The sequence below is a fragment of the Thermobia domestica genome, chromosome 11 (assembly GCF_964235325.1).
Source record: "Thermobia domestica chromosome 11, izTheDome1.hap1.1, whole genome shotgun sequence".
Lineage (NCBI taxonomy): Eukaryota > Metazoa > Arthropoda > Insecta > Zygentoma > Lepismatidae > Thermobia > Thermobia domestica.
This window is the reverse complement of record NC_137464.1, coordinates 58,627,677-58,653,485: the sequence shown is the minus strand read 5'-3', so window position 1 is coordinate 58,653,485 and position 25,809 is coordinate 58,627,677. Positions and strand designations below refer to the sequence as shown.

The 25,809-nt window shown below is 34.2% G+C and overlaps 1 protein-coding gene and 1 long non-coding RNA gene across 2 annotated transcripts in view; one reads left to right on the top strand and one right to left on the bottom strand.

Annotated features, from left to right (window-relative positions):
- The window catches only part of LOC145664097 (uncharacterized), a 285,281-nt gene that overhangs the window by 205,524 nt on the left and 53,948 nt on the right, over positions 1 to 25,809 (bottom strand). The gene's annotated exons all lie outside the window — the stretch shown is intronic.
- On the top strand, positions 891 to 24,753 carry LOC145663575 (uncharacterized). Its single transcript, XM_081729687.1, has 4 exons — positions 891 to 1,023; positions 12,260 to 12,364; positions 19,797 to 19,969; positions 24,537 to 24,753. Exons 1-4 carry the CDS (start codon positions 942 to 944, stop codon positions 24,621 to 24,623), a joined length of 447 nt encoding a protein of 148 aa, XP_081585813.1. The 5' UTR covers positions 891 to 941; the 3' UTR covers positions 24,624 to 24,753.

Sequence of the window (25,809 nt, the reverse complement as noted above, 5' to 3'; positions counted from 1 at the left end):
TTGCTTAATGAAGTCTGTGAGTAAAAAATTAACAGTTTATATATTTAATGAGAACCATGACATTATTTTTGTACACATATGACGCGTTAACGTACATAAAAGATTAAATTCAATATGTACCCAAATCTAAGCATTATGACATCAGTCCTCCTTTATGTACATTGTAACGTGCTTATGCGTAAAAGACTTTTTTTCAAAACGTAGAAAAGTCATTCACGAATATTGTTGAAATATTAATAATGATGATTACCTAGATATAGAGAAAAATCATAATCCTATTATTATTCAGCAAAATAGCCATGTTCTTTTTCCTGGTACGATTTTCGATATCATTGTGATTTCGGGTCAAATTATATATCACCTAGAAGCGACATCCAACCATTGAGAAGTCAAAAATGATAAACAAATTGTCTCCATTCATGAATACGCAATTAGATATAAGGAGTTAAATCTTTCAGTGAATAATATATTATATAAATCAACGTGTGTCTGATACTCTTTTATCTTGAAACTAAAATAGGAGATCAAATTATTTAAAACGATAAGGTGTTGGAAGCGTAGTAACTCCGCATGAGTATCGTGTATATTTTCCTAGAAAATGTCAGTCTTTTCTCAGTGGAAAGGAAATTGTTGCACTTTTCTGAGGTGTAAATAATAACTGGTTTAAGTATATCCGTGCTGTCAATAGGACACAGATAAGTCAATCTTTATCTACATTCTAGTAAACGCAGTCAAACATGCATGCAGTTTTTCTAACAATAGAAGCTCTTTCAACCAGTAAATACCCTTTTATATGTCTTATGAGGCGACAAGGTATATTTAATGGCTCTTTTTACGAGTACTTGTAACAGAATGATATGAAATTACGAATACCTCTCATTACAGCTTTAATGGCATGTTGACTACCAACACTACTGAGAATTCTAAGTACGCTTTGGAATATGCTGTCTGCAGGCACTGTATTTGTCTTGGCATTACTTATTAGCTGTGCAAACAGTGATACTCCATTTGTGCATTGTGAGGGTAAAATATATTTTCTTTATACTACTTTTTTCTGTACACGCTTTAAGGTTCATACTTGTGATCTTTAAGGTAATTAAAAAAAGTAGTGGAAGAAGTAAACTCCATTTTAGTTGGGATTATTTATGATAAGCCTGTCCATCTATAGGGAATAAGATAAGGAACACACATAGAGTCATATCATATACAGTGGTACATTCTTTTGCTAGTAACTTCAGCACGTATAGAAACTTTCAGTTCAATATAAAGCCAACGTAGAGTCACATCGATAGAATTGTTGAGTGTTGTATTACTAGATTTTATTTCCAGACCAATATTAAAGAAATTAGTGTCTTAATTGTAAAGAAAATTACTCTCTAAACTTCAAAGACAATTTCGAAATTACTGAGCAGTACAGCAAACAATAGTAGACTAGAGAAGTCTTAAGTTTCAAGTCTTGCAGTTATGCTCCGCAGGCTAAAGGATATGGATCATTAATGAATTAATATGGAAAATTAGTATATTGAGAGTAAAGTAGGAAGCAGGAGAACTTCGATTACATTCACGTACGTGATGTAGTCCATTACAAACTCACATGGCCCGGGATCGAACCAAATGTCCCTTCTATTAGAAATGAGAACTCTACCACTAACTGCAAATATCCTACATATTGTTCCATGTATCTAGGAAATCAAGTTCTAAGTCACGAACATTTGAAATTAACTTTACAAAATCTGCATTTTCAAATCTACTTCTTCAGATAAAATATGTAAATTTGTTTTTAATGGAAACAAGCAAACAAAATATCAATGTAAACAATTAAATGATTAAGACGTATACAGCAAATTATTGAGCTTAACATGCACTTATTACCTATATTTCGGCCTGGTGTGTAGCATTGTATGTACAAGAGTAAAAGTGCATTCACACTTCCAATTTTCATATCCTGCTACGTTAGACAATCAACAATACTGCTAAAGTTGGCTTGTTGAGAACTACACAGGACGTTCTACAAGTGCTCTAGTTTGTTTGAAAAATGTCAGTATAGCAAACAGCAAAAAATAGAAAAATATGCATGCCTCTGCGACGAAAAGAAATCAGTTAGAAGACACCGTTTAGTATCAACAAAGCGATTGATATCATGGGAGAGTTAAAGAGAAATTTTATTTAACCTTAGATATGTGAAGGATAAATCAATGTTGGTCCAACATTCATTTTATTTCACACGCTACATTATGTTGTAAAATCATTGAATGTTATACATTGCTCGTTTCAACGTTACATACCTTCAGTTTTGTTAGTTATCAGTTTTAATATTTCTACTAAAAGTTAATGAAAAATATCAGATCCAGATTAATTAACTCCCAACTTTGTTTGCGAGAATACTTTTTATAAGTAAAACCATCGTAGTTTTTATTTTTTAAATGTATAATTATTATTTTTCATTTACATATTAAATCTAAGAGAAGTATTTTCAGGAGTAATATTACTGGTTTCCAGTGTGTTCGGAAAAGGAAACAAAAAAGAAAAAGAAAAATGAAAAAGAAACACAACGGAGAAACAAAAAGACGACAATCTAAGAAAGTAAAAACAAGATGTGCAGTGTATGTCAGTTCAATTCTCGAAAACCATTACATCAGTAGAAAACATGTAATATGTTTCAAATATGACAAATACTTATATTTTGTGTTCACATAACATGAATTTGTGTAATATAACCTCCAACTAATAATACAAGCACGTTTTATTAAAAGCATATCGATAACAAGGAAGGAGTTCTCTAAGCCGTAGTATACAATTTACTATCTCTTGCTATATTCTAAGTAATAGAGAACTGTAATTTCGTAAAGAAGGATAAATAAAAATGAACCATCTGTTGGAGATACCTTTACTCTCCATTTCTCTCGGTTAACATGTGCATGACTCTTGCAGCTCACCTCTAGATGGAGAAATTTCAGCAAAGAGAAATCATCATTCACCCCACAAGAACAAATTAAATTTAAAAGTATTAAGTTGACTTAGAGTAAATTTGAACCCATGACTCCCGTATTTCTAACCTAGTGCCTATAACACCTCGACTATTCTTTCACTACTACCGAAGTCTTCCAACTTGAGAGTTCTGTTATGAAATAATGGTCGGAGGAAGAAAGAATAGAAACAAAACCTCGATTTAAAAAAAATAACAGAAATAAACAGAAACTTTCGGTTTGCCGATTGAAGGCTTAAGTAGCCAAGTCTCGGTTAGGACAACCCTTTTGAAGAAATATTAAGTGTGACACAATATTTCTTTTCTACCATAGAAACCTGTGTACCTTGGTAGGTATTTAATTAATTACGCTGAAATGTAAAAGAAGCGTATTGTGTAGTGAGATGATACATTACTATCTGTCAAAAAGATTTTTGTCGGGGGTCTGCATTGTTTAACCCTTCCTGGAGTCTACGTTATGAACAATCAGTTTATACAATAAGCATCCACTTCGAAATTTAATTATGTTTAACAAAGCTATTCAAGTAGCAAATATGAATGAAATAGTTATTTACATTTACTGTGATGTTGCAGTTCCGACAAGCTGCAAAATTTTTAAAAAAATCAGAACATATCTTCATATTTATAACGTACCGTTAATACTACAAAAGTATTACAACTAGTCCGAGATATTTTGATTATTACAGAAATTTCTGCTGTGTATCATTGGGTGATTGGATAACGTACTTGAACAGTGAGTCATTTGGTGTCTTTGGTTCAAATCTCCACATCAGCTTTCTTATGATTTTTTTTCTAATGCTTGCTTTTCTAATGCTAAAAATTATGCAACATCGACATATTATATACTGGTAAGAGATGAAGTTCAGAAACTACCTCAGTTTCCTTGTTCACATTCACACAAATTCTTCAACACAGTCTCTACATACTCTTCTTTGACATTATCCACATATTACGAAGTTGCACTTAATGTATTTGTGCTATCAGGATGCATTTTCTAACCACTTCCTGGTGGACACTTCTCACATGTTTTCCTTTTCTGGAATCGATTATCAGGCACGCATTCAATCTGGAGAGCAGCATTGTTTTGCGATATTCTATGGAGTGATAGGGGAGGGGGAGGGAGGAAGCTATTGTGAACTACGAAAGCCAAAATCAACCAGTGTTGAAAGTACAATAACGTAAAAATACACATCGGTCAAATTGACTGACGTGTACTTAAAGGTGTCAAACTAACTTTTAGGACATGCAGAAGTAGTTACAGTATAAAAGTTTTGCCACAAAAATACGTACACAGATCATAATTTGATAAGCTCAGAAATACAAAGTAACAAAATAGTGTATAAGATTCAGTCTACAGAGAAATTGTTACTTAAAGAATGGACACACACTATTTCGAGAATCAAGATAAGACGAAAAATGTTTACGATACTTTTCGTCTTGTCTCGATTCTCATCTCTAAAGCAAGACGATAATTTTAGTTAGCCTTGATCCCATCTCGCAAGCAACATGTTCATTCTCGTCTCGATTTTGTTTGTTTTGTTTGAGAAACGAGATTAGAAATTCCTCTTCGCATGGGCAACACTAAATAATACCAAAATGTTATTGCCAAATGTCACGTTTCTCCTTGTAACTGTAGGACCTGAGCGATAATAAGCTCCTAACTTTTAATCTTTTACGAGATAATCGTTATTATTATTAGCAGTATTATTATTATCAGCAGTTATTATTATTAGCAGTATTATTATAATCGTTATCATTAGCAGTATTATTATACCTGAAGATTTGAGACATCAGGCATTCAAAATCCGAAAATAAAAGAAAAACTTGTGTCATCGCCGATCAATCGCCATCCAAAAATTCCAAAGTAAAAAGAAATACTTGCCCTCCGTGTATCCTATCCGACGACCTTTAGATTACTGGGCGGGCGCCCTGACCACTGAACCACGACCACTACACAGTAAAAGATTCGTCCTTAGTGTGTTCACGTTAGGTTTCTTTGCATCCGGTTACAAAGTTCTACGTTATTTTTTCGAAACGTCTTTTGTATTTCTTTCATGACGATATAAGACAATAATCTTCGCATAGTTTATATTAATACCTTTAATTGTTCTTAAACCTTTTGAACTCAATTTTGTTTCTTATGCACACCTAACTACAGATATGAGAGATTTAATTCTCATAATCTGCATTTGGTTTCAAAACAGTCAACATTACCTGATCAAAGACATATATCCGCCACTAAACAAACGTTTGTTCGACGTATTTATAGTATTGGGGACAAGGATCACGTAGTCAGATCCAAATTGTAGCCTCTATTTCTGGTTCTTTTTTAACAAGCATTACAAAAAAGGAATCGTAAGAAAGATGTGGCGTAGATTCGAACTCAAGACACCTAATGACTACCCCACTGTTCAGGTACGTTACCCACTCACGCAACGACACACAGCAGAAATTTATGTAACAAACATAATATCTCAGACTAGTTGTAATACTTTTGTTATACACCGTATTAACTTTAAGTGCTAAGTATGAAGATTTGTTCTGATTTTTTTATTTTTTTAGCTTGTCTGAACTGTAACATTAAAATAAGTGTAAATAACTATTTTATTCATATTTCCGAGAATAATACCAAAATAATACCAAATAATACCAAAATGTTATTGCCAAAATGTTATTATAGCCAAAATGTTGTTGTTACGAGCTACTTGAATAGCTCTGTTAAACATAATTAAATAATGAAGTGGGTGCGTATTGTATGGACTGATTGTTCATAACATAGATTCCAGGAAGGGTTAAACAATGCAGACCCCCGACAAAAATCTTTTTGACAGATAGTAATGTATTGTTTTACCACGCAAGACGTTTATTTTATATTTAAGCGTAATTCATTAAATACCTATCAAGATACACAGGTTTCTATGGTAGAAAAGAAATATTGTGTCACACTCAAGACTTTTTCAAAAGGGTTGATCTAATCGAGACTTGGCTACTTAAGTCTTCATTCGGCAAACCGAAAGTTTCTATTTATTTCTGTTACTTTTTTTTTAAATGAAAGTTTTGTTTCCGTTCTTTCTTTTTCTGACCATTATTTCATAACAGAACTTTCAAATTGGGAGACTTCGGCAGTAGTGAAAGAATAGTCGAGGTGTTATAGGTACTAGATTAGAAATGCGGAGGTCTTGGGTTCAAATCCGCACTAAGTCAATACTTTTAAATTTAATTTGTTCTTGCAGGGTGTATGATGACTTCTCTTTGCTGAAAGTTCTCCATCTAGAGAAGAGATTCAAGAATTTTGCACATGTTAACCTAGAGAAGCAGAGAGTGGAGATATCTCCAATTGAAATATTATCATAAACATTCAACGATATTCATATTTGATTATGTTTTAGTTTATTCTTCTTTACGAAATTGCAGTTCTCGGTTACTTAGAATATAGCGAGGGATAGTTAATAAAGCTCGTATTCATTTGATATCGTATATACTTCTAATAAGTACATGCTTGTATTAGTAATTGGAGATTAAATTACACGAACTCATGTTATGTGAACTAGTGGTTGGCACAAAAAACGATTTTTCGGCACCTGTTTTTGTTTTCAAATTTGTTCTATTTCTGAAAAGAATAGTATTTCGGTGTTCTCCGGAAACCGATTCCGTTTCCACATAAATAGTTTTGTTTTCCAAAAGTTTTCACAGAAACCGGTTTTGGAGAAAACCAAATTGTCGCTTTTATGGGTTTCGGTTTTTTCTAGAAACCGGCTTCCGGCTTTTATAAAAACCGGTTTTACCCATCCCTAATGTGAACACAAAATATGAGTATTTGTCATATATGAAACACATGACATGTTTTCTACTGATGCAATGATTTTCGCAAAATTGAACTGACACTGCACTTCTTGTTTTTACTTTCTTTGGTTGTCTTTCTTTTTCTTTTTCAGTTCTATTTCTTTTTCTTTTCTGATTCATTTTGGACTGAAAACCAGTAATACAACACCAAAAAAATTCTTCTTAGGTTTAATGTGTAAATGAATAATAATAATAATAATAAATTTAAAAAAATAAAAGCTGGGATGGTTTTGCTGATGAAAGAATATTCTCACAAAACAAAGATGGAAGTCAAAATACCTTGACCTGATATTTATCTTGAAGTTTTAGTAGAGGTACTAAAACTGATAACTAACAAAACTGAAGGTAACGTTGAAACGAATAATGTAAAACATTGAGAGATTTTACAAAATGCTGTAACCTGTGAAATGAAATAAATGTTTGAACAACATTAATTTTTCCTTGGTCTTCTAATTTTAAATAAAATTTCTCTGTAACTCTCTCATGATATCAATCATTCTATAGATACTTAACGGTGTATTCTAACAAATTTTTTATTCGTCGCAGAGGAATGGAAATTTTTGTATTTTTTGAAGTTTGCTACACTGACATATTTCGAACAAACTAGTGCACTTGTAGAACGTCTTATGCACTTCTCAACCAGCAAAGCTTAACAGTAGTGTTGGTTGTCTAACATTGCAGGATAGTAAAATGGAAAGTGTGAATGCACTTTTGCTCGCGTGTATACGTTTCCATGTTCTGTGCGTTACTGCAAACATAAAAAATCTATTCATGTAAATCTGCAATTATTGTTTAGTATTAACAAATTGTGTATGAAAAATCGGAAGACGTGACATCGCGGAAGTGGGACTATCCCAGGTACGTTCCATCTTTCCGTCAACATACTGAAAAGTAACAAATTTAAACGTTAGAAATGATTTTAAAAATGTTACAAGAAAAAATTATTTTGGATGTTTTTCATAAAAATGAAAATTCCAAGATTTTTTTTACTTACCTACATATGGTTGCAGTACACCACCATTATCTTGACAACAGAGGATTAAAGACCAGTGTCTATAGTTCAGATTTTTTTCTTTTCCTTGAAAATTGTTATCTTACGAGAAAATGTGTTTACCCCGAAGGAAAGTCCAAAATTAAAAGAATGACAAAAGATAATTTTGAAAAATGTCTAAACCTACCAAAAATGACAAAACAATCAACAAAACTTAAGAACAATGGCAAACATATCGTAGAATATAAAATAACTTAAAAGCAGAAAATTGGCATAATATACAAACAAATGCACCACAAAATTACCAATTTTTGTTTCAGAACAAAGTGTAATATTATGTTTATGTATTATGTGTCCGCAATACCAGAAGAAATGACCACACTTCGTCAACTTTCGACTCCTACCTATTTCATTTTTATTCATGAAACTGGTGGAAACATACTCGTGGCCCTCCATCTGATACCTGCAATTATCTGTGATTAATGATTAATTCATTAAGAGCATATACTCAATTAGTCCCGCTAGGTAACCTATGTTCAATAATTTCCCAGCTACAAAATGAGTGTATGCATGGTGTAAGTGTCCGGGTTCGATTCCAATTAGTGACACATGACAATATAGTAAATGATCAAAATTGCCTCAGTCGTGTTTGAGGAAATTGTTTTGGAAAACCTCGAACCAAAATAAACTACTCCTTGTGAACTTTTAAAGAACAAATGTGTTACCCATACTGACATGTTTTTAATGAAATATTTATTAATAAAATATGAAAAAAATCGCCAGAATTACTTTCGAGAAAACCGTCTGCAAAAACTACCCCAAGATTAAAATATATCTTATGGACATTTTCAGGGAAAAAAAGTTGTCACACTATCAGATTATTCTTTTATATTTATATTAAATATTTATTTATGAAATAAAAACAAAACCGCCTTAATCGTTCTAGAAAAAATCATCCGAAAATAACACCCTTAAGAGAAAATACTATTTTTGGATTTTTTCCGGAAAATGGCTTATACCACAGTATAGGATTGTTAATGAAATATTCATATGTGAAACACAAACAATATCGTTGAAGCAGTTTTTAAGAAAATCGGAATTTTATATTTATATCCTTCAGTAAACTACCATTATTTTGGGTGTTAGGAAGCAAATTCGAAAGACTCTTTTCCAAAATATTGTAAAAACTTTATATTTCAAATTTCCTTTGGAAACTTTGACCAATATAGCCTCTAAGAAATGTACATAAATCGGAGTGAACGAACGAACATTCAAAAAGTAATTTTTCAGCCTGTAGGTGTCATGAAACGTGTAAATTGGAGTGGAAACCTCGAATTTGGTTTTTCGACGATCGTCATACTTTTTCTCTCTCTCTTATCGTCCCTCGAAAGCAAAAGACCAAGCTCTGACTAATATAGAATTTATTCTTGCAATAATAATAATAATAATAATAATAATAATTATAATAATAATAATAATAATAATAATAATAATAATAATAATAATAATAATAATAATAATAATAATAATAATAATTTAAAACAGGAGACGCCAATTACTTTAAGTTTACAATTTTTAAAAAAGCAAGAAAAATGTCAAACTTCTGCCCCTACTATTTGTAGTTTGTCTTTACATTGAAAAATTCGAGAAATAATTCACTTTCAAGGCAATTACTTAACTTTCAAGAAATAATTGCACTTCTATAATTCACTTTCAAGAAATAATCAAGGCAAGAAAATATATTTTCCGCCTTTGGTTGGTGCGTAACTATCGTGTTATAAGTTTGGACAAACATTAAAAAAATATGATACATTCTGAAAACTAAACAAATATTACTTGAAAAAGATGCACTTCCTCTCGCCACAAAGTATTTCTGGCGCTAGCTGCCCTAAACTGCATCATTTATTTTTATCACAAATAGACAGCAAACCTACAGATTGGACTCTCAGAGATTGGACAACAGTAAACCTACAGATTGGACTCTCAGAGATTGGACAACAGCAAACCTACATATTGGACTCTCAGAGATTGGACAACAGCAAACCTACAAATAGATGATTACATTATTTTGCGAAAATCAAAATATCTGGTCTTGACTGTGAAATTAAGCGTAGTGTTACGCTCAAACTCACTTATATTTCGAGTTAAACACGACTCACGCTCACAACCTTTAAAACGGGTTAGCTCATGACAAAACTAGGAAAAAGGAACGCGTTCATGTGAGCTAGCTCAATTAGCACGCTCATTTACAACCTTGGGCAGTGATTATGTTAATGGTAACCTTTAAACTTTCCAACGTTACGAAGTATGTGATGTCTTCGGAAATCTTTTATAATTAACTTCTTCAAGTAATTAAACCACATTCGAAGGTGCACTATTTTAAGCTAAGGGTCACTCTTCCAATGTGAATTTCTACCACAGAAACAACAGATCTGTAGTAAATAACTTAGCTCTTAGCCTCAATCGGCCTCGAGCTCAATATTTCAGCGTGAACACCCGCATGGGCGCAATTGTTGATAGTAAAGTCAGAGCCTTAGTAGGTGCGATCGCATGCCGTAATGAGGTTACTGATCACAAACACGAGTTAGTGTGAACCGTATTAAGGTTAACGGAACCGAGCCATTACTGAACGAAAGCTTAATACCATAATTGGGCCCTAGCTTCATTGAGGATTCCAAACCTGTGCTTGATCGAGTGCGAGTCCCAGATAGCGAGAACTTCGCTAAGGTCAATGAACGCAGATTTCTTTGAGGATAATAATCCCGAGCTCAATGTAGCGTCTAAAGCTCGCATGGAGGTAATGGAAAGTAACTCATAAGCAGAAATTACTCTCATATATAAGTTAAATTTTTCTTTCATTGGAAGTAACAAATCAGAACTTTTATGTAGGCGTACTAGTATATTGAACTCGCACCAAATATGTGTTACCGAGTGAAAAATGGAGATCAGTACCATTAAATACCAGCCTCGAAAGAGGTAATGAGTAATGTATTCGTTGAAGTTGGTGGATAGCATGAATAGAAATCAATTTCTAAGTGATAAATATCATCTCTGCTATCGAAAGAATTAATGGTTGACATATCAACTGCTATATATATACTTGCAAATTATGAAGTGCTGCGAATCTACAGATACGTTCTCTTAAAGAAGCCAAAAGGGACTGGATGGAAGATATGTGACATTGACTTAACCCTTTTACTACCAATTTTTTCTTCGGAGTGAAAGATATTAATATATGGTTATTTTAATTAAAATTGTTGTCAAAAATATAAATATAAAAAAAAAATTCCCGCTGTTTCGTTTTCCTACTTAGGGAGGGTTGGGACATATGTGACCCACTGGTATTTTTACGTGGGACCTGCATATCCCAGTGGTAGTGAAACGAATGATCATCCTATATTTTCAATGATGATATATTGTCAGAAAAAATCTTGCATCGTATTTATGATTACATATGTTTTACATTTCGGTAGCTTATTCCAAATTGCAAGCTCTTTATTAGTACATGCAACCACTGTTTTTTCGCTAGCAGCTTATTCTTCACTTTCATCGGTTCCGTTATCTCCACTTTCACCTACACTGCTGTCTAATTGATAACCTTCATCTGCTATGGGCATCACTTACACAGTCAACGTCAGAGTCGTTAAGAAATCTTTGAATTTCATCTGCATCGTGCTTGCATTTAAAACTTCGTACAACACTGATATCTGAGCTCAATTTTTCTCGATGATCGAAAAATTCCTTTATAAATAAGTATGGTTTTCACAACCACTGGGATAAATATGTCCCACTAAAAATACCAGTGGGACACAATTATCCCGAATGTAAAAGGTAGCTAAAAAAAATGTCCCTCCTGAGTACATGATATATGTAAAAATTAAATAGTTTGAAGACATTGAAATGGAACGTGAAAAAGTTACCATATTAGATAATAAACGGGAAGACATCTAATGAGCAAAGAGTTCAGAATCAAACTTGACAACAACTCGACTTACAAATGAAATATGTAATTATAAGAATTCTGTAAAACATTAGCAGACTTCTGTTTCCCAATGGGACATTGATTCATAGCAATAACATGTGATAAATTACTACTGGTTCTCAGAATATATCGTGGGATACATATGTCCCAGTGGGGGGCGCGGTGGCTCAGTGGTAGAGCGTTCACCTCTGGTGCTTGGGGTCCCGGGTTCTATCCAAGCCCCCGCCAAGTGAACTTTGTGGTGGACAAACACCGTGCTCGTGGGTTTTCTCGGGGTTCTCCCGTTTCCTCCCACTTTCTTCATTCCACCATTTCACTCATCTCTCATTATCACCGTCTCCTTTAGCCTAATCGGCATAACCGTGGGACGTAAAACTCAAAGATTTCATTTCATTTCATTTTACATATGTCCCAGTGGTAGTGAAAGGGTTAATTATTTCTCTCTTTTGTATTTCAGTGGATTTTTATGATCTTTACGAAATGGATCTGAATGGTTGTGACGATGTTCCATGCAAAGTAACCTTGGATACTAACACGCATTTCTCAACCCAGTTTATAGCAAGTAAGTGATAAATTATCGGTCTTAATACTAAAAATCGTTATATTGTTAGAATTAACTTTCAGATTTTTTTTGTCATTGATATTGATCAGGTTCGCCAATGGCGTGTATTATAAATTTTTCCAATAGTGTTTTGTTTCAGCTTCTTTCGTACATACAAAACTTTGCGTAAAACTCTGTTGCAGTACGGTACTTTGCAATCAGTTTTATAACATTTTACGTCGATAATTTTTACAATTTTCTTCACGTGCTTTATGATTTTTTACTATTATAGATATAATATCTTAAATTATCTCTTTATAGATTTATTTTATAATACTTTAATGAGTTCCTTACGTAACATTTATCTAATATTTTGATAGCAGTTTGTGTTGTAAATACTCGTACTTATGGAATTTTCTGGACAAGAAATTTGTACCCTCTATGCCACAGAATAAAATCCGTGTACTTCAAATACCCAAGAACTAATCTCTTCGATAATTCTAACAAATTTTATCAGATGCTAACTGCAGGAATTTTTATTAACACGAAATAAATTTTAACTTTAGGAGTTTGTGTTGATACACCCGAAATGTTACTGAAAAACGTATCAGTATTCCACAACAAAATGTATACTCTTTGTTAAAAGTTAACAAATTAGGAAAACCAATAATAATCGATAACATTTAAGTACAATAAGCTTAAGCGGGAAATATTTACATACAAGAAGAAAACATATTCTAGTCACACTATATTGAGATCATCCATTCTATTGAGATTTCATATTTACGTAGAATGTAAACAATGTCGAGACGATATGGTAAATAGTAATACTTTCTAAAAGAATGGATGTAACAAAATAGAGATTGTTATAACTTTGATTAGTGGAAATAAATTATTACAAGATAGAGTTTAACCCTAAACAATAACAGCGGTTGTCACTAGTCCCTGGGAGAATTTCAAATATTACTGGTGCTTAAACTATGGTGTTGGCAACTTTTATATTTTATTAACACTTGATTTTGATTTTCGTTGTTATTTTAAACTGAATGATATAACTGTTCGTTCTTGGTGTTGTGAACAAAGGTGTTTTCAAATCAAGTAGGTTGGTGGCTGAGATGTGTAATATTGTGATATGATTACCATTTGGATTTTTCAGCAGACCTTTTTTTATATTTCAGAGACTAATGTCAGAACGACACAAAATTCTGCTTCTAAGTATTCTAAATAGTATAAACTAGTCATTGGGGTATCGGACATTAACTTTGGAGGTGATGAGCATGTTTGGTTGGACGAAGAAATTGACTGTGATTCCGAAAATGGGAGATCAGATTTTCAAGACAACGTTCCATATTTATCGAAGATACTGGTGAATATAGTGCTGAAAGTACATCTGATAGTGGTGGTATAGTACGACACAAATGACGTTATGTCTGAACACCAATTTCTACGTGGCACTAGGGTCAGTTAGGTACTCTGAATACTCCCAACTTTCTCTCTGACAAGCCGGTGTTGCCATGTTCTCACCCTACCCTCCCTCTCCAACCTTCGCTCTTCCAATTACCCAAACGTCAAAATTAGAAGGGCGAAAGAATCTGTTCACTCAATGTCATTTGATATTGTGTTTGTAGTAGATACAAAATTTAATGTAAGTTGGTTTTGTAAAACTGTTTGCAAATTACAAGTGTCTGTTAGTATTTAGGATCTGTATGAGTTTTTTGCACGTTAAGTATATATACCGGCACGTTTAGGTATATATTCTGCTATTCTTTTATTATAATAAGGAATTTAAATTCTCGTGCACTTTGATTCCTTAACACAATAATCACTGAAGATAAAATACTACGAAAGACTTACTAACGATACAATAAACTGGAATTTCTCATCTCATTTTATATCACGACCCCTTTTATCACATCCTCTTGCCTGTAATCCCCATAATTAATTTCCGGTTTCCAATAAGTTTTTCATTATTGCTGCCAATAACTTACAGTTGCAAGTTGTATTTGTATTTGTATTTTTTTTTTTTTTTGCTTCTGGTGTTTCAAATGTTTTTTTAAATAATCTTTATTTGTTTAATATTCTTTGCTGTATTTCGTAACAAAGTATAGAAATAAAATTATGTCTATCAAAATAAGAAGTTTAAAATATATATTTTTTAAAATACATATTTTTCTGCTACTAGGTCCTAATTACAAGTATCGTTTTCATTTCCCTTCGCGATCCCAAGTTGAGAATCCCCCAAGGGGCAAAGTGAACAATTTATTGTGAAAAAAAGAATGATTTTTTTTTAGTTTAACGTCCCACAGCTGTGCTCTTTAGGCTAAAAGAAACAGATGATTGATTAAAATAAATATTTGATAAATTATTTTTTGCTGCCCCACCGGAAATGGAACCAGGGGCAACGTGCACCAAAGCCATACACGCTACCCACTAGACCAGCAGGAAGGGTTAATTTATTATATAAAGAAAAATGAATTATGCTTGCAAAAGGCATAGCCCTATTTGTTTAGTTTCTGTAGTGGTGATAAAGAATCGATCTGAGGAAAAAATGGAGAAATGGTTACTTTAGGGCAACACAATATGGATGTCGATTTGCTTCATATAATACAACATCATTGCACGCCTTGATTTTTATTAGTATTAACGTGTTACAAGAAAAATGCAGTCGAACAATGTTTTTGTTAAAAAAAAAGAGTTTTGGTTCCAAAAAAGTAGTAGTAGTAGTTACATACATGAAACAAATGTTATACTATTACTCCCGCACGAAAACAACAAATATTACGAAAACACTTCTAACTAACTTTTCTAACCTCAATTTATAATACATACTGGTCTGTCTAGATCAAAATTCAAGGGGGGAACTCCTGAGGAATTTTCTCTGTGGAAGCAAAGTTCTGAACTAAATTTGGAACACTGGAATTAATAATACGGAAGAAATAATACATACATATATGAAATACCTTATCTTGCTCTAGGAAAAATATTTCAATGATTTTATCATTGGTTTTACACATAATTCGGTCCTTATCATGTGGGACCACTGACGTACACAGAATTTCATTAACGACATCCAAACTTAAAAAGTTTCAACTTCCAAAATACGTTCGTTTTTGTATGCCTAAGTACATTTCTTGATATGGTATATATTTTTTTATATGATCTTGTTGAGGTGGGGGTTAAAATTGTAGAATCACCTTAAGCTACTGTATGCGACTGAGCAAGAACATTAGGGGGGGCCAAGTAATTAAAAATTCTCTTACACATAGCTAAATTGTGTTTTTGTATTAATAATAGCATTTGGTGTTAAGGTCTAGGGGGTCACGAAAAGTTTGGGGGTGCAGGTTTCTTAGCCCCCCTCTAGTTGTGGGCCTGGCGCAACACTACTTACAATCCTACTTAAAACTGCCATATCGATGCAATTGATATGATAAAGGTACATTTAAAGGGTCATGTAACACGAAAGAACTAATTTTGCACTAAAGAATGTCGAAAAACTTTGTTATGATGCAATAGACAAAGTTGACAATATATTCTGGAATAGTGTAATGAAACATTCATGGGACTTAATACAAGAGGCTTGGACAACGTGAGGAATTTTTAAAACTTGTCAACAAACGTGTCACACTGTTAGGAAACAGTGACAGCAGCAATGATGATGATGATGATGATGATATCACGGAGTACTTTTCTCCGCCTCTCTCCCCATTTCTTTTTTCTTTTCTTTTCATCTGTTGAGATCTCGCGTCTTCGAGATAAACTTGTCTTCAGCCCGCGCGAATCTTAAGAAATGAAGCACATGAGTGGGGTTTCTTCTCGCCGGCAGATGTGTAAGTATGGCAACTCAGCTCTATTGACAGTCGCTCTGGAGGGGGGGGGGGGGTAATGTGTTTGCAACCCCTATTGGTTGAAACTTCTTGTCGTCTTGAAGAAGAGTGTTGCAATAACTAAGAACATTTCACTACCCTGATATAGAGTAATGCTGGCTGGCATAGCTGCTGCTGTATGATTATGAAGCAAGTTTACGATGAATTTCATGGTACATTTAAGCATTGACCGGGATTTAAACAAAACTTCTTATTTACACATATAATCTTTATGAAATCGAAAAAGGACCATTATTTTCAATATAGGCCTATTTTCATTTCAAACAACTTTTGTACTTATAATATGTTTCGGGTAGTAAGGGCAAACAACATTGGGTCAGCTTTTTTATTTACTCAAAATGAAATGAAATAAAATCTTTGAGTTTAACGTCCCGCGATTATGCCAGTTAGGCTAAGGGAGACTATGATTAAAGGAAATGAATAATGGAAGAATTGGTTGAATGAGAGTAGGAGGAAACGGGAGTATCCCGAGAAAACCCAAGAGCACGATGTTGTTCACCACAAGCTTAATTTCCCCGGGGATCGGAAAAGGGACCCTATGATTCAGAGGTAAACGCTCTTCCACTGATCCACCGTGCCCCTCCTGACAAAAGGCTGAAAATAATATATTACTCTACTCAGAGAAAATCATTATAATACGTCACATACTATAGATAAGCGCTCTACCACTGAGCCACCGTGCCCTCTTATTTACTCAAAGAATTAATAAAAACACAACTTAAACAATACTATAAACTATTTGGCGCGATAGATCAGGATTCGATTCCCGTGGAAGCTCATGTAATATTGATCCTATGCTAAATTGTAGGTTCACGTTTCACTTAACTTTGGTGCTGAAAAGGACGTTAAAGTCAAATCACCACCAATAATAATAACTAATTGATAAATGAACATTTTGTTGAATATGCTCTTATGAAGACATTTTAAAATGCGCTTTCACCAAAGTAAATTTTTGTTGAGTTGACCATAACACCTCATATCCTTTTGCATATATTGAGCTTATATCGAACACTAATGTTTATTTATATACATAATCAAGTTCCTGATACATTCTGAGACGGTCATTTATACTGGATAGAAAAAGCAACAATCAACAGCATAAAACGACGTGGAAGAAAGTTGTCGCTGAAACGTTTCATTCGTCTAATGAAGCTTGAATAAAACATCTTGAAAAATCGCAGACACGATAAACGGACTTGAACCTGGGATCATCATATTAAGAACCAAGAATGCTAATATATATTCTAAATGGTGCAATTATAACATTGGAATAAGGCTGAAAATGAAAATAAAATCTTTCAGTTTAACGTCCCACGTTTATGTCCGTTGGACCAAAGGAAACGGTGGTTTAGGCAAGTGAATAACGATAGCAGAATTGGGAGGAATGAGACTCTGGGAGGAAACGGAAGTACTCCGATAAAACCCACGGACACGATGTTGTCCACCGCAAACTTACTTGGCCGGGAATCGGAAAAGGGACCCCATGATTCAGAGATAAACGCTCTACCACTGATCCACCGTGCCCCTCCTGACATAAGGCTGAAAATAATATATTACTCTACTCAGAAAAAGTCATTATAATATGATACACAGGTTATTTTATATCTATTTAGCTGCATCATTTTTTCTTTTTTAGTTTAAAGTTCCACGATTATGATCCGACACTAAGGAAGACATTGATAAAAATTAAGAAAATGATCAAATAAACAAAGTGGGAGGAAGCAGGAGAACCATGAGAAAACCCCACATATGGTGTTTTGTGTGCGTCCTACACAAAACAGACTTAGTGCGAGTTGGAATCGAACTAGGAACTCCATATACGAGAGATGCGGTAACTGAAATAATTCTTTCAGAAAGGTAACATATTCCATCGTGGTTATATGCTTCTGTCTTCTCACATTTTTATGAGGCCTGGGTTCGATTTCCAGTGGGAGCTTATGTTTTCTAATTTTAAGTTAAACTGCCTTACGTCACCAACGCTCGCTCAGTTCCCTCTCTAGCAACTGAGTTACGAATCAAATCTTGTTCAAACATACTAAGCGAATTTTTTTTAAAAAAAGTCATTAATAGATCAAGAGATTTTAAATAGACAAGGAATTAAATTTATTCATAACTCGTTCTATTTATAGAGCTCCCTCGTGGCTAAGCGGTTAGGGTACGCGCCTTTGGCGCGGGAGACCCGAGTTCGATTCCCGGCGGGAGCCCAAGTGGTTCGGAGTCCAGGTTTATCTGAAGGTCCACGTCTCATATAGCCTCGCTGCTGAACGGGACGTTAAACTCAAACTCAACATAACTCGTTCTATTTATACTCCTTATATGACATATGGGTCTGCAAATCGTTCAAGCGAAAAGTAAAAGGATATATTTCTCTAGTACGACTCGACAATGAAGCGGAAGGGAATAACATGAACAACAAAATTGAACATGTTTTTCTTTCTGCATTAATAGCACAATATAGTTCTTATAACAACAGTAACTACTAGATTTCATAAATTTGCGGAGGCCGCGGTGGCTCAGTGGTAGAGCGTTCACCTCTGGTGCTTGGGGTCCCGGGTTCGATCCCAGCCCCCGCCAAGTGAACTTTGTGGTGAACAAACACGTGTGCGTGGGTTTTCTCGGGGTTCTTTCGTTTCCTCCCACTTTCTTCATTCCACCATTTCATTCATTACTCATCATCACCGTCTCCTTTAGCCTAACCGGCATAACCGTGGGACGTAAAACACAAAGATTTCATTTTATTTCATTTCATAAATTTGCAACACTGTTTTTAGTTCGCATATTTTCCGTCAAACTTGTCATCTGTGGCGCACTATAATGGTGATGCTTTTGCTTTCTATAGTGCATTTTAGCAGCACGATTTTTAAAAATAACGGTGAACTGTAAATTAAAAAAAAAACTGAACGAAGAGAAGAGAGGATTCTTTGGATCAAATGGTGCACATATATTCTATGAATAGAAAAACAAAAAGATGGGCATTAGCATGTTTTTTGCGGAATTTACATGAATCTGCAAGTAATGCAATGATACTGTTTTATATGGGAAACCAGAACGTAACCCTTAAATTATTTGTTTGAACAGTGATTGCAGTTAGCCAAATAGTACATGCAGAAACGCGTGAACCCGTTCAGCAAACTTCTTTATATATCTATTCTGTTTGTATATGTATTGTGTGTTTGGGAGACAAAAAATTCCAAGAACTAATTTATGGATCACCGTTTTTTTTTATCCAGGATGTACAGGCCCTAAAATTAGGAATACAGTTGTTGAAGAACATAATATTCGAACCAGAATTTGTAGAAATCAAACATTTCCGGTTTAGATGTTGGTCACTACAGTACAAACAGACACCTTTAAGTACAACATCCCAGCATACATCTGGAGGAACTCATGGTGTGAAATCTTGAGCAAAACCTTAGCACAGATCACAATCTGTTCAATTTCTATTCGATTGTTTCTTGTTTCAAACTAGCAACACTGTTTTTATCTATATTTGTTTAGTATTATGATTTTGAATATGATTTTTGAATTAAGATTTAATTATGTTCTTTTTCTTTTCTACTTTTCCTCAGCAAGTCCTTCTTCTGAATTTGAATCCATCACGACGGTGAAAATGGATTTCATTGAAATCGAGGAAATGAAACATGCAGCCTGCGATTATTTCAATGTTCCTTGTCCAGTGTCAAGAGGTCAAGCAATTTCTTTCGAAACAAACCTCTACTTCAACTCATCGGTTCTTCCACAGGTTAGTATCATTGCACTAAGACACTGTATCTGAGGGATTACCGTTAGACCGCACTCAATCATCTAGTAAGAGATTAATTGAAATAACTAAACTAAGTTTAAGATTGTTCTTTTTCATTCGTTTAGGAAGACGAAAGAAAAGAAGAAAAGAACTGAAATGTTCCAGCAGATTAAAATAGACCTATGCAGAAGATGAATTGGTATAGTAAAAATAAAAGAGAAAAATGAAAGAACGCTGAAGAAACCCAGACATAATGTTTCCAATAACAGAAACCAAACAAAAACTCTTCGTGGCAAAGGTGAATACTCTACTGAAGAACCCACAATATGTGTATCTTATTCTACAGCTATTTTGTGGTGATTAAATATGTGCATAGGTGTACTCATGAAACACCTTGAGAAATAGCACTGACGTTCCTTCCATTTCCAGAAATGAAGTAAAATGATTTTCTTCCTTTCAGTTTTACATCTCCCTCGCTTATGCCGTGTAGGCTACACTAAACGGTTGAAATGGTAATTTGAATTCCGCTTGTATTTATAGTGGAGCCTGTATTCTGTACTTGCACCAGTGGTACATTCCGATGATAGATTATGCCGTATAACTAACCATGGCAAGCAGTATTTCAGTTGTGTGCATGGAAGCACATGATATGTGTACTGTTTATTTAGGCCTACAATCACTAAATTACCGCATTTTATGTGAAACTGCACACTGTCAATATTATGGAACACCATATACAGAATCATAAAGGTGACGGAAGGTATGTTAATAGTAATAATTCTAAATAAACTTATAAATAATCTAAGAAACAAGGAGTAAACATGGAAACTATGCAGACAAACACATTCGTATTTTCCTATATTTTAGGAAAAATAAACACAATTAACTGTTCCTATTGTGGTGTTTTAACAGAAATATGATAAAGTGCATATCAAACATCGTTTCCGTACGATAGCTTATTACTAATGTACTATTTTTCATTAATTTTATTATGATCATTTATTTGTATTCAAGTATATACAACACTAACATGATTGGTTTTGTTTACATCATATGTAGGTGTCGACATCTGTTCATAGATCTCAAATGCAACGCAAAAGTTGAAGCACTATCAACCCGAAACAGTTTTCGTAGAAATTCTGTTGTTTTCACATGGAATAGGTTGAAATTATTTTCATTTGTTAGTAAAATATGCTAAATTTTCTAAATTAGTTACTATCAAAGCAAATTTTACAATTTTAGATTGGAATTATTACGAAATTGTCAATAGAACGTGGGACTACTTTAGAGTGAAATATAGCCAACTTTAATGTTGCTTACGAGTCGATATAATACTACCTAATATGAAGACAGAAGACGTGTCGTTGAATCATCCGTGATTTTAGTACGGTTATTGTTCTTGTGGGTGGAACCTTACCTTTGATGCTTCCATAGCCTGCTAAATCAGACCAGGAAAAGTAAAAGTAATTTAGCCCAACCTCTAAACAATCAGGAAAGCCGAATAGAAGAAAATCTTATACTACACCAATTCAAGTTGAATTTTGGTTGAGGAACCGTTTTGAGACTAACTACTAGTTGGTTCCGGTATAAGATAAGAAATAGCTGATAAGTGACCAGACGACAGCGAGTATTGACTATTTTCAGTGTGGAATTTATTTTGTGAAAGTCAGTAATTTTAAGCATGACTCGTAGTTAAATTTTAGTGCACTGCCTTGTGCAGGTCGATTACTAATTTGGTCGTTACGTTTGGATTTCTCTCTTTCTAACATCATGTTAATGTGAGCTTTAATATTCATAATGTAGCCTCTCGCTTTTTGTTCCGTTCTTAAGTCTTGCAGTCTCCATTAACGAACTTGGCCGTTAATTTTAAATTATTGCCTTCAGGTTTTAAGCTAACCATGAAATATGTCGGTATAGATGAAGTCAGTTTCAACAAAGTTTCTTAATTTTAGCATGTTAGCATGCCAAGATTGACATTTTAGGTTAAATTTCTTTTGACGATAAACCATATCTGGTATACATGTGTGTGGGTGATTCAGTTCAAGCCTGTGATTACTGCATATAGCGAGTTGTTTGGGTTTTTAATGATTTTGTATTTTCTCCTGTCCATCAATGCAGTTCACTGTCATTTATATCATCACAGTCTTTGCTTAATTTGTTTGTATGTGTGACCGATTGTATGTTCACTTCAGTAACTAGTTCCCAGTGTTTAAATTGCGAATCATTGCACATTTTATAATTTAAATAATATGCTATATTGCTTGAGACATGAATGTCCGTGAAAAGTAATCATATTCGTTAGATGGTGCTTTCTAGTTTATATGCATAGCCTTTAGAGGGACCTTAATGAGTCCGTGACGTATATAAGATAAATATTAGTGAATTGAAAAATAACAACTTATTTTAATAAGTGGTTGCATGTGAAACTCACTCTAAGGGCTATGCACTAATTACGGTTCCTCCTAGGTTAAGTGTTTATTACTTGCATGTATATTCTAATTGTGTAATTTGGATCTTGGGTCATGTGATTATAAATGACCAACGGAAACACTAGTACCTAATTTCTTAGTGTCAAACTGTGCTTGATAAACAATTTAAATGTCTTTTAACTAGAGTATACAAATCGGTACCAATTTAAAGCACAAAGAACTTTTTGAGTAAACATGGAAAATTATGTCAAAGATTTTTTTACGTGGTATATGATGTACTGTGTAGACACATATTACACATTGGTACGACAATATACTTTTGACTATTAAACGTAATCGAAATCAGCGTTTTTTATCATCCTTACCAAAGTTTATCTTTATGATGGTAGTAACATGACACAAAAGAATATGATTTGATGGGATGTAGTTAAAATTATATTAAGCTGCTAACATAACCTTTAATATACCGCCGGCCAGCAGGCTGTACGCTTCTCCATACCGCGGGAAATTTAAATGATTTTTAATAGTTTGTAGTGTATGAAAGAAAAGCTTCTAAAATAACTTATATTGCCTACAGGGACATAAACTAAAAAGCATTTTGTTGCCGAAGGTACCTGCTATAATTTTGGGGATCATTTGAGATACTTGGTACAAACCGAGGGGGCGCCACGGGGCGCCAAAGTCAACAAGTCTATAAAAAATGCTAAATTTCGGGTGAAAACACCCCCAACTCCCTTCTTTTCAATTTTGTTTGTAAAGAATTTTATTGAAAATCCGTACATCCTTCCGAATGCGAAATCTTTTTGGTTGAGGTCTTACAATGAAATAATATTATTACTATATTTTTTCCGACACCTTGTTGAAGGTGTCAATGGGGTTTGAGTATGCAGTCAGTCTGTCGGTCTTTGGTCCAGCTTGCCAAGTGAAAGGGAAAGGTGTAGGAGAAGATTTTGATCTGTCCCGTCGAACCCAATACCTGTAGCCTGGACGTGTTTTGTCGTCGCTGTCGGAATCGTCTTCGCTCAATGTCTCGGGTTCGATCTCTGGTTCGTCATTGTCAGCAGCGTCCAAATCATCTACATCTTCTGTGTCTGTGTGTTCCCAGAGTGCTTGTTGAATTTCTTCTTTGGAAAGGCTTGTTGACGCCATCTTCTCAAAGGATAAAACACTTGATTCTAGACTTTCTCCTGCGTAAAAGAATTCCAGCTACCACAGAGAACGGAAAATGAATCATATGGATTTGTACACAAGAAACAAACGACGCAGTTTGAGCTCGCGGGTTTGAGGGGAGGGGGGTAGGAGGGCAAGTTGTGTATATCGCCCACTTGTTAAAACGAAATGGAGATAACATAATCAACTTCCTATTCGTGGCTCATAAATTATTTAGTCTAGCACGGCAAGAAAACATGATTGCCTAGCTTCCCTCTTCCCACACCCTAGCTGTGGTAAAAAAAAGAAGGGTTTTCTTTTCCTTTCTCAGAATTTGAGCTATAGTATACATTGAATTACCATGACAATATTCCCTGCGAAACTTTATAAAATTTTGTGAAACGTAAATTTTTTTAAAATTTAAAAGCCACTCTTTTTAAAAACCACAAACCTAAATTATTATCGCTGTTAAAAACTAGATAAAAATAGGAATAGCACACTTATTTTTTAAAAGGATGTGCCGTATTGTATGAAGAGATAGTCCACAGTGAAAGGAACCAAAAACGTTGGTTCTCAACAGGCGTGTCGCAGGTCAAAGTAGACCTTTCGCCTGTGTCAGTACAGTGACATGCGGGAAAGAACGGATTTACTATTCTGGCAGTGTACTGACGCGTGGTTTAACTATACTATTACCCAAAGATTTATACATATAGAGACGATATCGAACTGAACATGATATACTTGGAGGTGGTCTCTCTTTCGGACAAATTAGAGAAAACAAACTTTTATGGCGCTAATGTAAGTCGTTTGTTGCCAATAAGTGGTAATAGTTTGCGTCTGTTGGAACATGTTTATTTATTTAAGTTTTGTATCTCTGAAAAAAATGTAGTGTTAAGTAGTAGATTGTTTGTATTCTACTAATTATGGCATAGATACTTCTAATAATGATATATGTGCTCCTTCTAATTAATTTATTTATGATATTTCAGGGTCTGGCCCAACTACGGTGGTCACTTGTTGATGATAATCAGCGCATTGTGGGTTGTCTTTATACTGACATTATACTTTTATTTTAAGCTATTCGAATTTGAAAGGAAGTGGCGACTATATTACTCATAAACAGTGACTATTTACTGATACCAACACAAAGGCAAATTATGAGTTTGACCAGTGTTTATGTTTTGTTCAGTACATGTTATCATTCACCACTGCGGTCAAAAGTTACTTTTATGTTTCTTAATTAAATATGACATTTATTGTAATACAATAGGAAACTATGTAAAGCTGTATTTCGTTTTAATAAAGTATTCTTGTTTATTTCTAATAGTTATTAGTTTGCTAAAATATCACGAGCTTCATTCTAAGCAGGTTTAGTAATTAAGATGCAAATTATTAGATTAGTAATTCACTGAACTAATTCCTTCGATATCGGAGACACAGGCAGCTAATTTAATCTTATGAGATTCGTATTGAGTAAATGTATAAAACCGATGGTAGAATGGAAGAAGATGTATTTGAAATTCTACGTTTAGCTGAATGTTCATTTCTTTGACGTGTATACTCAGTAACACTTTAAAAATCGATTTTACGATGTATTCTGCGCCTTCGGCATGCAAAATTCAGATTAGCTTTCTGGTGACAGGTCATGTAGTTCAAAGTACGTATTGAGGTATAAATCCATGCCTCATAGCCTTGATAGTGAAAGAGACGATAAACTTTACAATAATAAGAAACAACACTCGCCAACTATGGTATCAATGTCCTTAACCACACTTCAGTAAAATCCACATTTAAAGGAGAGCCTGTGCTCACTCTGGTTGCATATAAGGATGAACTTATTATTGGATTGTGAGATTTTAGTAAAGATGATAGGGTGAATACTGGAGTGAGTCACGCTGGGGAACGAAAATAGAAGTTTTCAATTTGAAATGTATGTTCATAACTATGTATGTCTATAGATATGTTGGCCGATCTTGGCAATTGTATCAAGAACCATTACTTCCATCCGGTTCTCACTAATCGAAAATGAAATGAAATCTTTAAGTTTTACGTCCCACGGTTATGCCGGTTAGGCTAAAGGAGACGGTGATAATGAGAGATGAATGAAATGGTGGAATGAAGAAAGTGGGAGGAAACGGGAGAACCCCGAGAAAACCCACGAGCACGGTGTTTGTCCACCACAAAGTTCACTTGGCGGAGGCGGGGATCGAACCCGGGACCTCAAGCACCTTCTCACTAATCGAATAAGTACTCCTAATAAAA